Below are 13,429 nucleotides of genomic sequence, written 5' to 3'. Positions count from 1 at the left end.
CATGTCTAGTGTGTGTGAGGAGGATGACAGGAGATCCGCCATGTCTAGTGTGTGAGGAGAGTGACAGGAGATCCGCCATGTCTAGTGTGTGTGAGGAGGATGACAGGATCCGCCATGTCTAGTGTGTGTGAGGAGGGTGACAGGAGATCCGCCATGTCTAGTGTGTGTGAGGAGGATGACAGGAGATCCGCCATGTCTAGTGTGTGTGAGGAGAGTGACAGGAGATCCGCCATGTCTAGTGTGTGTGAGGAGGATGACAGGATCCGCCATGTCTAGTGTGTGTGAGGAGGATGACAGGAGATCCGCCATGTCTAGTGTGTGTGAGGAGAATGACAGGCTCCGCCATGTCTAGTGTGTGTGAGGAGAATGACAGGATCCGCCATGTCTAGTGTGTGTGAGGAGAGTGACAGGTTCCGCCATGTCTAGTGTGTGTGAGGAGGATGACAGGAGATCCGCCATGTCTAGTGTGTGTGAAGAGGATGACAGGATCCGCCATGTCTAGTGTGTGTGAGGAGAGTGACAGGATCCGCCATGTCTAGTGTGTGTGAGGAGAGTGACAGGGGATCCGCCATGTCTAGTGTGTGTGAGGAGAGTGACAGGAGATCCGCCATGTCTAGTGTGTGTGAGGAGAGTGACAGGAGATCCGCCATGTCTAGTGTGTGTGAGGAGGATGACAGGAGATCCGCCATGTCTAGTGTGTGTGAGGAGAATGACAGGATCCGCCATGTCTAGTGTGTGTGAGGAGAGTGACAGGAGATCCGCCATGTCTAGTGTGTGTGAGGAGAATGACAGGATCCGCCATGTCTAGTGTGTGTGAGGAGAGTGACAGGAGATCCGCCATGTCTAGTGTGTGTGAGGAGAGTGACAGGAGATCCGCCATGTCTAGTGTGTGTGAGGAGGATGACAGGATCCGCCATGTCTAGTGTGTGTGAGGAGAGTGACAGGAGATCCGCCATGTCTAGTGTGTGTGAGGAGAGTGACAGGAGATCCGCCATGTCTAGTGTGTGTGAGGAGGATGACAGGATCCGCCATGTCTAGTGTGTGTGAGGAGAGTGACAGGATCCGCCATGTCTAGTGTGTGTGAGGAGGATGACAGGCTCCGCCATGTCTAGTGTGTGTGAGGAGGATGACAGGGGATCCGCCATGTCTAGTGTGTGTGAGGAGGATGACAGGAGATCCGCCATGTCTAGTGTGTGTGAGGAGGATGACAGGATCCGCCATGTCTAGTGTGTGTGAGGAGGATGACAGGAGATCCGCCATGTCTAGTGTGTGTGAGGAGGATGACAGGATCCGCCATGTCTAGTGTGTGTGAGGAGGATGACAGGATCCGCCATGTCTAGTGTGTGTGAGGCGAGTGACAGGAGATCCGCCATGTCTAGTGTGTGTGAGGAGAGTGACAGGATCCGCCATGTCTAGTGTGTGTGAGGAGGTTGACAGGGGATCCGCCATGTCTAGTGTGTGTGAGGAGGATGACAGGGGATCCGCCATGTCTAGTGTGTGTGAGGAGGATGACAGGAGATCCGCCATGTCTAGTGTGTGTGAGGAGGATGACAGGAGATCCGCCATGTCTAGTGTGTGTGAGGAGGGTGACAGGAGATCCGCCATGTCTAGTGTGTGTGAGGAGGATGACAGCATCCGCCATGTCTAGTGTGTGTGAGGAGGATGACAGGAGATCCGCCATGTCTAGTGTGTGTGAGGAGAGTGACAGGGGATCCGCCATGTCTAGTGTGTGTGAGGAGGATGACAGGGGATCCGCCATGTCTAGTGTGTGTGAGGAGGATGACAGGGGATCCGCCATGTCTAATGTGTGTGAGGAGGGTGACGGGATCCGCCATGTCTAGTGTATGTGAGGAGGATGACAGGGGATCCGCCATGTCTAGTGTGTGTGAGGAGGATGACAGGATCCGCCATGTCTAGTGTGTGTGAGGAGGATGACAGGGGATCCGCCATGTCTAGTGTGTGTGAGGAGGATGACAGGATCCGCCATGTCTAGTGTGTGTGAGGAGAGTGACAGGGGATCCACCATGTTTCGTGTGTGTGAGGAGAGTGACAGGAGATCCGCCATGTCTAGTGTGTGTGAGGAGAGTGACAGGGGATCCACCATGTTTCGTGTGTGTGAGGAGAGTGACAGGAGATCCGCCATGTCTAGTGTGTGTGAGGAGGATGACAGGGGATCCGCCATGTCTAGTGTGTGTGAGGAGAGTGACAGGATCCGCCATGTCTAGTGTGTGTGAGGAGGATGACAGGGGATCCGCCATGTCTAGTGTGTGTGAGGAGGATGACAGGAGATCCGCCATGTCTAGTGTGTGTGAGGAGAGTGACAGGAGATCCGCCATGTCTAGTGTGTGTGAGGAGAGTGACAGGAGATCCGCCATGTCTAGTGTGTGTGAGGAGGATGACAGGATCCGCCATGTCTAGTGTGTGTGAGGAGAGTGACAGGAGATCCGCCATGTCTAGTGTGTGTGAGGAGAGTGACAGGAGATCCGCCATGTCTAGTGTGTGTGAGGAGGATGACAGGATCCGCCATGTCTAGTGTGTGTGAGGAGAGTGACAGGATCCGCCATGTCTAGTGTGTGTGAGGAGGATGACAGGATCCTCCATGTCTAGTGTGTGTGAGGAGGATGACAGGGGATCCGCCATGTCTAGTGTGTGTGAGGAGGATGACAGGAGATCCGCCATGTCTAGTGTGTGTGAGGAGGATGACAGGATCCGCCATGTCTAGTGTGTGTGAGGAGGATGACAGGAGATCCGCCATGTCTAGTGTGTGTGAGGAGGATGACAGGATCCGCCATGTCTAGTGTGTGTGAGGAGGATGACAGGATCCGCCATGTCTAGTGTGTGTGAGGCGAGTGACAGGAGATCCGCCATGTCTAGTGTGTGTGAGGAGAGTGACAGGATCCGCCATGTCTAGTGTGTGTGAGGAGGTTGACAGGGGATCCGCCATGTCTAGTGTGTGTGAGGAGGATGACAGGGGATCCGCCATGTCTAGTGTGTGTGAGGAGGATGACAGGAGATCCGCCATGTCTAGTGTGTGTGAGGAGGATGACAGGAGATCCGCCATGTCTAGTGTGTGTGAGGAGGGTGACAGGAGATCCGCCATGTCTAGTGTGTGTGAGGAGGATGACAGCATCCGCCATGTCTAGTGTGTGTGAGGAGGATGACAGGAGATCCGCCATGTCTAGTGTGTGTGAGGAGAGTGACAGGGGATCCGCCATGTCTAGTGTGTGTGAGGAGGATGACAGGGGATCCGCCATGTCTAGTGTGTGTGAGGAGGATGACAGGGGATCCGCCATGTCTAATGTGTGTGAGGAGGGTGACGGGATCCGCCATGTCTAGTGTATGTGAGGAGGATGACAGGGGATCCGCCATGTCTAGTGTGTGTGAGGAGGATGACAGGATCCGCCATGTCTAGTGTGTGTGAGGAGGATGACAGGGGATCCGCCATGTCTAGTGTGTGTGAGGAGGATGACAGGATCCGCCATGTCTAGTGTGTGTGAGGAGAGTGACAGGGGATCCACCATGTTTCGTGTGTGTGAGGAGAGTGACAGGAGATCCGCCATGTCTAGTGTGTGTGAGGAGAGTGACAGGGGATCCACCATGTTTCGTGTGTGTGAGGAGAGTGACAGGAGATCCGCCATGTCTAGTGTGTGTGAGGAGGATGACAGGGGATCCGCCATGTCTAGTGTGTGTGAGGAGAGTGACAGGATCCGCCATGTCTAGTGTGTGTGAGGAGGATGACAGGGGATCCGCCATGTCTAGTGTGTGTGAGGAGGATGACAGGAGATCCGCCATGTCTAGTGTGTGTGAGGAGGGTGACAGGGGATCCGCCATGTCTAGTGTGTGTGAGGAGAGTGACAGGATCCGCCATGTCTAGTGTGTGTGAGGAGGATGACAGGGGATCCGCCATGGCTAGTGTGTGTGAGGAGGATGACAGGGGATCCGCCATGTCTAGTGTGTGTGAGGAGGGTGACAGGAGATCCGCCATGTCTAGTGTGTGTGAGGAGGATGACAGGGGATCCGCCATGTCTAGTGTGTGTGAGGAGAGTGACAGGATCCGCCATGTCTAGTGTGTGTGAGGAGGATGACAGGGGATCCGCCATGTCTAGTGTGTGTGAGGAGGGTGACAGGAGATTCGCCATGTCTAGTGTGTGTGAGGAGGATGACAGGGGATCCGCCATGTCTAGTGTGTGTGAGGAGGATGACAGGCTCCGCCATGTCTAGTGTGTGTGAGGAGGATGACAGGAGATCCGCCATGTCTAGTGTGTGTGAGGAGGATGACAGGATCCGCCATGTCTAGTGTGTGTGAGGAGGATGACAGGATCCGCCATGTCTAGTGTGTGTGAGGAGGATGACAGGATCCGCCATGTCTAGTGTGTGTGAGGAGGATGACAGGCTCCGCCATGTCTAGTGTGTATGAGGAGAGTGACAGGATCCGCCATGTCTAGTGTGTGTGAGGAGGATGACAGGATCCGCCATGTCTAGTGTGTGTGAGGAGAGTGACAGGAGATCCGCCATGTCTAGTGTGTGTGAGGAGGATGACAGGGGATTCGCCATGTCTAGTGTGTGTGAGGAGGATGACAGGATCCGCCATGTCTAGTGTGTGTGAGGAGGATGACAGGGGATCCGCCATGTCTAGTGTGTGTGAGGAGGATGACAGGATCCGCCATGTCTAGTGTGTGTGAGGAGGATGACAGGATCCGCCATGTCTAGTGTGTGTGAGGAGGATGACAGGATCCGCCATGTCTAGTGTGTGTGAGGAGGATGACAGGCTCCGCCATGTCTAGTGTGTGTGAGGAGAGTGACAGGATCCGCCATGTCTAGTGTGTGTGAGGAGAGTGACAGGGGATCCACCATGTCTAGTGTGTGTGAGGAGAGTGACAGGGGATCCACCATGTTTCGTGTGTGTGAGGAGAGTGACAGGAGATCCACCATGTCTAGTGTGTGTGAGGAGGATGACAGGGGATCCGCCATGTCTAGTGTGTGTGAGGAGAGTGACAGGATCCGCCATGTCTAGTGTGCGTGAGGAGGATGACAGGCTCCGCCATGTCTAGTGTGTGTGAGGAGAGTGACAGGATCCGCCATGTCTAGTGTGTGTGAGGAGGATGACAGGGGATCCGCCATGTCTAGTGTGTGTGAGGAGGATGACAGGGGATCCGCCATGTCTAGTGTGTGTGAGGAGGATGACAGGGGATCCGCCATGTCTAGTGTGTGTGTGAGGAGGATGACAGGGGATCCGCCATGTCTAGTGTGTGTGAGGAGGATGACAGGATCCGCCATGTCTAGTATGTGTGAGGAGGATGACAGGATCCGCCATGTCTAGTGTGTGTGAGGAGGATGACAGGATCCGCCATGTCTAGTGTGTGTGAGGAGAGTGACAGGGGATCCGCCATGTCTAGTGTGTGTGAGGAGGATGACAGGGGATCCGCCATGTCTAGTGTGTGTGAGGAGGATGACAGGGGATCCGCCATGTCTAGTGTGTGTGAGGAGAGTGACAGGATCCGCCATGTCTAGTGTGTGTGAGGAGGATGACAGGGGATCCGCCATGTCTAGTGTGTGTGAGGAGGATGACAGGAGATCCGCCATGTCTAGTGTGTGTGAGGAGGATGACAGGAGATCCGCCATGTCTAGTGTGTGTGAGGAGGATGACAGGGGATCCGCCATGTCTAGTGTGTGTGAGGAGGATGACAGGATCCGCCATGTCTAGTGTGTGTGAGGAGGATGACAATAGATCTGCCATGTCTAGTGTGTGGAGGAGGAGTAGTAGTCGTGTGGACGAGCCTCACTGCGCCCCATAATGGGTATTCCCGTTGCGTCCCCATGACGGCCCCACTTGGAGGATGACCCCTTGACCTCTGTAGGGACAGGAAGCAGAGAAGTTAAATACCCACCCCCTGCATCTACACTCCAGTGTCTTCCTGTCCCTACACAGGGCAGGGAGTAGAGAAATCTCTCCTCCGTTCCTTCCACCAAGAGGGACAGTGAGAGGGGAGCATGTGTGGCGCGGGGATCTTCCTCTTACCCCTCCGGTCCAGGACAGCGATCGGTGCAGACGACCCTTCCTTGTTCAGTCATCTCGGGCCGGTAGTGCCGGCTCTGTCCGCGACCCCGTGAGGTTTGCGACACCCGGACGTTTCCAGTCGTGGAGTCAGGAATCAGGCGCGTGGAGCGGTAAGATTAAAAGCTAGCGGGGACACACAATGATCTAAGGTCTAATGCTCCGGTGTATCAGCGTGCTATAACCCTCCTCTGCCTAGTCAAGGTACCTATTCAGTGGAAACGCGGCCTGACATTATCAATATATACATTGGCCAGACATTTACATTGACTCAGTGTTATACACTCACCGGCCACTTTATTAGGTACACCATGCTAGTAACGGGTTGGACCCCCTTTTGTCTTCAGAACTGCCTCAATTGGATCTATTGGATTGAGATCTGGTGACTGTGGAGGCCATTTGAGTCCAGTGACCTCATTGTCATGTTCAAGAAACCAGTCTGAGATTATTCCAGCTTTATGACATGGCGCATTATCCTGCTGAAAGTAGCCATCAGATGTTACAGGGTACATTGTGCTCATAAAGGGATGGACATGGTCAGCAACAATATATTCCCCACACCATGACCCCACCACCACCACCACCAGCCTGAACCGTTGATACAAGGCAGGATGGATCCATGCGTTCATGTTGTCGACGCCAAATTCTGACCCTACCATCCGAATGTCGCAGCAGAAATCGAGACTCATCAGACCAGGCAACTTTTTTCCAATCTTCTACTGTCCAATTTCGATGAGCTTGTGCAAATTGTAGCCTCAGTTTCCTGTTCTTAGCTGAAAGGAGTGGCACCCGGTGTGGTCTTCTGCTGCTGTAGCCCATCTGCCTCAAAGTTGGACGTACTGTGCGTTCAGAGATACTCTTCTGCCTACCTTGGTTGTAACGGGTGGCGATTTGAGTCACTGTTGCCTTTCTATCAGCTCGAACCAGTCTGCCCATTCTCCTCTGGCATCAACAAGGCATTTCCGCCCACAGAACTGCCGCTCACTGGATGTTTTTTCTTTTTCGGACCATTCTCTGTAAACCCTAGAGATGGTTGTGCGTGAAAATCCCAGTAGATCAGCAGTTTCTGAAATACTCAGACCAGCCCATCTGGCATCAACAACCATGCCACGTTCAAAGGCCACAAATCACCTTTCTTCCCCATACTGATGCTCGGTTTGAACTGCAGATTGTCTTGACCATGTCTACATGCCTAAATGCACTGAATTGCCGCCATGTGATTGGCTGATTAGAAATTAAGTGTTAACGAGCAGTTGGACAGATGTACCTAATAAAGTGGCCGGTGAGTGTATATGGGCTGTATATTTTTTTTCAGGCAATACCATATCGGGTCAATTTTTTGCCTTCACGGTTCTGTGTTCAAGGCAAGTATGAGCAGCATTCCCATATATATATATATATATATATATGGTTATATGGAATATGCTAATATATATATATGTGTATACATAGGTGCTGTGTATAACCATTGGCAACGTGGAATCTTGCGCTATGGATGCTGTGTCTATAGATCCCCCGCCTATAGCTCCTGTGAGTGGTTTCGGGGTATCTAAGTGTTATTGTGGGTTATAGCCTAACATACACAAATTATTTTATGCTTAAATTTAAAAATTTTAAAATACAGTATTACTATTCTTAGATAGTAACACTATTCTTCTCTGTTGGTAGGAACCGAAAGAGAAGGAGAAGCATAGAGAATCTAAGGATCTGCCTCCCAAGGATGCGGGGAAAAGAAAAGTTACCTCCAGCCGATGCAACATGTGCTTTTACAAGTTATCTAACGACTATAAGAAAGCAGTTTGCAAGGACTGTATTGATAACCTCTTGAGAGAGGAAAAATCATCCTTTATGGACGAAATGAGGACTTTTATAAAAGGGGAAGTTCAGTGTTCGTTAGCTTCATCGCTTGCTAACCTCTTGCCTCAGGAACCTGTACAAAAAAGACAGAGAATAGAATACCAATCGGAGTCCGATATAGAGTCATTAGAGGGTTCGGTCAAGGACTCCTTAGATTTAGATTCAATTCCATCTACATCTGCAGTTAAAATGGAATCTAAATACCTGTTTATGTCTGAGGATTTAGATCCCCTATTAAAAGCCATGAGAGACACGCTAAAAATTGAAGAGGTTGAAGAACCAACATCTATTCAGGATGAGCTCTTTGGGATCCTTAAGGCAAAAAAGAGACACGTCTTTCCGATCAATAAGACCCTGAAGGATCTAATCCTTGAGGAATGGAGAGAACCAGAGAATAGAATATCTATATCAAGAGAATTTAAGAATCGTCTATCCTTCGAGGAAGAATCAAAGATCTGGAATTTCTTTCCTAAAGTAGATGTCCAGGTCACGAAGATTGCGAAGAAGACCGATCTTCCCTTTGAAGATTCTATTCAACTCAAAGATCCCATGGACCGTAAAGCAGATAGCCTACTGAAGAAGATACGGGAATCGGCTATGTGGAATCTTAAATCGAATATTGCCACTACATCAGTCTCTCGTACCCTCTTTTTCTGGTTATCTGAGCTAGAAAATCATATCAAGGATGGTACACCAAGAGAGGTGCTCTTAGAAACAATACCTATACTTAAATCAACAGCAGCCTTTGTCGCGGACGCCTCAAAAGCAGAGGGTGTAAGATTTAGCGCGAAAGAGGGAGCACTTTCCAATTCAGCAAGGAGAACGCTCTGGTTAAGACAGTGGACAGGAGACTTTAGGTCCAAATCTAAACTGTGTGGCCTTCCTTTCCAAGGGGAATACCTCTTCAGACATGAGTTGGATACCATTCTTGAGAAGGCAGCCGATAGGAAGAAGGGCTTTCCTGAGGCAAAAACGGCTCAGAAGAAGCAGCCCTTTCGGGACCAGAAAGAGAAAAGATTTCCCTATAGAGGGAAAGGAAAGCAGGGAAAATGGAGCTACCCCAAAGGGGGTAGAGGAAGGGGTTTCCTCCTTAGCTCCAGCAACACTACCCCATCATTTAGAAAATGTCGCCAGAGTGGGGGGAAGACTCCTGGAATTTCACCAGCAGTGGACGAACATTACGCAGAATCCATGGATTTTAACGTTGTTGAAAGACGGTTACAAGCTGGAAATTACATCTCTTCCTCCCCAAAGATTCTTTCTCACCAGGCAACCATCTCCAGAACTAGCTCTTCAGTTGTGGTTGGAAATTCAAAAATTACTGTCATCATTCCGGTTCCAGAATCACAGATTTGGGAAGGTCATTATTCCCCATTATTCCTGATTAAAAAAAAAAACAACGGTGCAATCAGGATGATATGCCACCTGAAAGATCTGAATCAATACATCCTATACAGGAAGTTCAGAATGGAGACAGTGAGCTCGGCTATCACCCAAATTCCTCCAGGAGCCTTTATGTGCACAATCGACTTACAGGATGCCTATTATCATGTGCCAATACATCTAGCATCCCAGAAACTTCTCAGGGTTGCGGTCCTCAACCCAGAAGGGATCATATGCCATTTTCAGTACAAGGCGCTTCCCTTCGGAATATCCTCAGCTCCAAGAACGTTTTCGAAGATTATCATCGAAATAGTGGCCTTCCTAAGAACAAAAAGGATAATTATAATCCCGTATCTGGACGATCTATTAATTGTGGCAGGATCCGAACAAGAGCTAACCTATCACAGGGACTTTACAGTTGCCATCCTCAAACAGTTGGGTTGGATCATAAATTGGAAAAAATCAGATCTGAATCCCAGCAGGGTTATTACGTTCCTGGGGATCTCTCTGAATTCATCGCTGCAGATGTCCTTCCTTCCACAGGAAAAGATATTAAAAATTTCTCAAGAAGGGAAATCATTTCAGAAGAGGATCAATTGTTCCATAAGGGATGTGATGAAGTTATTAGGCTAGCTGACAGCATGTATCCAAGCAGTACAGTGGAGTCAATCTCATACTCGCAGATTACAAAATTGGCTCCTATCCATGTGGGACAAAAATCCGACCCATCTAGATTGGAAGATAAAGATCCCTGCAGAGGTCAAGGGAGCCTTAGCTTGGTGGACACATCAAGAGAACCTGAGGAAAAGCATAGCCTGGCACCCATGGCCCCTGTGGTCTCTCCAGACGGATGCAAGTCGGTCCGGATGGGGGGCAAATTTCGAAGGATCCCTTGCTCAGGGGAAATGGCCTCTATCCATACAAAACCGCTCCTCCAATTACCGGGAGTTGAGAGCGGTGTTGCCGCCATTCTGCCACCATTCCATTAATGAGATTTGTAGAGCAGCAACATGGTCTAGTCAGTTGACGTTTGTAAAACGTATTCTCACCGTTAATTCGGTTTCCATTAGTCCACCATGACGGCCCATGTATATTCCCACTCATATGTATTATACTGTACTTTACTGAAAAAATGTGTGTGATTTAACATACAATAAATGAATTGCATCAGCTGCCGGTGTAGTTATTTGGTAGTCACTGGAGTGTAGATGCAGGGGGTGGGTATTTAAGTTCTCTGCTTCCTGTCCCTACAGAGGTCAAGGGGTCATCCTCCAAGTGGGGCCGTCATGGTGGACTAATGGAAACCGCATTAATGGTGAGAATAATTCCCATTTTCTGTACTCAGGACAACCCGCAGAGTGATTTATGGGGTGTTTGCCTGAAGTGGCAGGAATTGGACACAATGGGGGTCATTTACTAAGGGCCCGATTCGCGTTTTCCTGACATGTTACCCGAATATTTCCGATTTGCGCCGATTGTACCTGAATTGCCCCGGGATTGTGGCGCACGCTTTCGGATTGTGGCGCATCGGCTCCGGCATGCGCGCGACGGAAATGGGGGGGCGTGGCCGAACGAAAACCCGACATATTCGGAAAAACCACTTCATTTAAAAACCGAAAAAGTGTCGCTTGGGAAGCGCTTACCTTCACTTGGTCCGAGCTGGTGTATTCCGGCGCGTGCAGATGCTTTTCAGCGCAGCAGCGCCACCTGGTGGACGGCGGAGGAACTACCTTCATAAATCCCGTCCGGACCCGAATCCTGTGCAGAGAACGCGCCGCTGGATCGCGAATGGGCCGGGTAAGTAAATCTGCCCCATTGTATGAAATGGTGTAGTTTCCTGAATGGTGCCCTGTTTATGGGTTTTCTGTTGTAATGGTACTTTATGGGCTCTTCCTGCGACACCCCAAAACATTTATAGCCAAAAACTCAATAGCACTAACTGGACACGGCACGTGACCCCCACAGGTCTGGTATTGTGGGGCCAAACATTTGGGGATGTCCATTTACCTCTGATTCCTTCTGAATGTGAAGGTTTTAGTTCTCAGCAAAAATGGAGACAAAACTAAATTTTATTAATAAACACTTTAAAATGATAGTAATGAAAGGCGCCCAAACCCGTGTAGTGATCTCACGCAGCGGAGTTACTCCAATGTTACGTGCAGGATGCTCTCATATCTCCTACACCAGATCACCATCACGTGCAGAGACAATACCAGGTGAATGTTTCCCGGTTATTTTGTATCAGTGACTCTCGTTCTCACATAAAGTGGATGTACATCACGACCATGGGTTCGGTCATCACCTCTTAAGGGGCGCGGGCGGATACCCTGTACCCCCTTATAGCTCCCACCCTAACATTCGCTTCCCAAATACAACTGTCCTTGACCGACCACTTTCCCTTCCCTGAAACGTTTCGACATCTCCTGTATCATCAAAGGGAAGCATCAGGAGCCCTGAAAGGTTAAACATGTATCCAAACTATGGGATCAGTGGAAGTGGAACATTCTTAGACACAAAGAGCAGCTGGAGGGTGATACAACTGGTGGAGCTGCCATCACAGAGGAAGCCAATCTGTCGCACCCCCGGTGGTGTACCGTGTGACCCCGACTCCCCGTGTGCCGCCTCATTTGTACCCCATGTGTCTTGGAGTGTGGCTTGTGCCTCCGTGGTCATGGCCACCAGACTCTTCATCGCTCTCGCCTGAGTCCGCAGATCACATGACCGGATGTCCAGGTTCCAGGACGTCCGGGAAGTTTTTGTTGTCATAGGGACAAGTTAGTACGCGATTCTCCCTCATAGATGGGGCGAGATGCGATGGAAACATTTAGTGGTTTATCGGTGCTCTCATACGGGGACAGGACACTGACAGCGAATGGCTCCACAAGAGGTGAATGCGAGATCAGACGGTCCACACGTATGCAATGCTGGGGAGTACCCGCGGATGCAATGCTGGGGAGTACCCGCGGATGCAATGCTGGGGAGTACCCGCGGATGCAATGCTGGGGAGTACCCGCGGATGCAATGCTGGGGAGTACCCGCGGATGCAATGCTGGGGAGTACCCGCGGATGCAATGCTGGGGAGTACCCGCGGATGCAATGCTGGGATGCAAATCCTTCATATATGTATAAGAAGCAGACACAGTGTAGCTGTTGGTTAGGGCTCTTGGGGGCCACCGTATCCTGACAGTACACCCGCCTCGCCTCCATCCACCCCCTTCCCAGTCGCCTCCTCTCCTGGGATATGGGATTAATTCCATTCCCGTGATTTCCAGGACTGATGGTGTCCCCGATGGACCATGTGCACATGACTGGCAATTGTCTATATCCCCTAAATGATCCCCTACTCTCCTCCGGAATGATCCCCTACTCTCCTCCGGAATTCTTGAATTGTCTTTCCTGTATATTCCATGCCACATACACCGGTCACTTTGTAAATGACTCCAGTGGATTTACAGTTGATCAAATCTTTTATGTCGTATATTTCATTCGTGTTGTTTCCACAAAATGTTTTTCCCGTCTCAATGAATGGGCAGGCAATGCACCCACCTGTAGCACCCTCTTGGTTTGGGGGCTAACCAGGTACTTTGTGGAGGAGGAGGAGGGGTAAAGTGGCTATGGACCACTCTGTCCCAGATCGATCTGCCCCATCTAAATGTCGCTGCTGGTCTCTGGGTCAGTGGGTCCATAAGATAAAAGGTCCAGTGTTTGTTCGAGATGTCTCTGCCTCTTTGTGCTGCTATCAATGTGGCTTTATCCTAATTATTTTCCCATTGGTTTTCTCTCTTTTCCCCACTGCCTGGGTCTACTACCTGCGGGCATAAGGCTCACATCAGGATAACCCTCTCCTTAAACCTAGATCTCAAGTCATCAGCAATTTTTTAAAAATCCCTTTCATTGCTGCAGTTGTGTTCCATGCGTAGATCTTGGCCCTTTGGTTTCCCTCTGCGCAGGGCCGGCAGGTGATGGCTTTCCCAATGTAACAGCGCATTCATGGAGGATGGTTTCCTATATACTGACGTCTCTAAGAGACCCCTCTCACCTTTCCTAGCCATCTCATCCAGGAAGGGTTGGGCTTCATGATGTATCTCGCATGTAGAGTGCATTTCATTGCTATTGGGCTGTTTTACAAAGTTC

The 13,429-nt window shown here is 50.3% G+C and overlaps 1 protein-coding gene across 1 annotated transcript; it reads left to right on the top strand.

Annotated features, from left to right (window-relative positions):
- Window positions 1–5,583: 5,583 nt before the first annotated feature.
- On the top strand, window positions 5,584–10,796 carry LOC140108714 (uncharacterized). Its single transcript, XM_072131900.1, has 2 exons — window positions 5,584–6,168; window positions 7,724–10,796. Exon 2 carries the CDS (start codon window positions 7,814–7,816, stop codon window positions 9,926–9,928), a length of 2,115 nt encoding a protein of 704 aa, XP_071988001.1. The 5' UTR covers window positions 5,584–6,168; window positions 7,724–7,813; the 3' UTR covers window positions 9,929–10,796.
- The last annotated feature ends 2,633 nt before the right edge of the window (window positions 10,797–13,429 follow it).

Source organism: Engystomops pustulosus, unplaced genomic scaffold (assembly GCF_040894005.1).
Source record: "Engystomops pustulosus unplaced genomic scaffold, aEngPut4.maternal MAT_SCAFFOLD_173, whole genome shotgun sequence".
Classification (NCBI taxonomy): domain Eukaryota; kingdom Metazoa; phylum Chordata; class Amphibia; order Anura; family Leptodactylidae; genus Engystomops; species Engystomops pustulosus.
The sequence above is the reverse complement of the archived record's forward strand: the minus strand, read 5'-3'. Positions and strand labels throughout refer to the sequence as shown.

Bases quoted from the DNA above. Each gene is read 5' to 3' on its own strand.
- LOC140108714 (XM_072131900.1), top strand. From the start codon at position 7,814: ATGTGCTTTTACAAGTTATCTAACGACTATAAGAAAGCAGTTTGCAAG.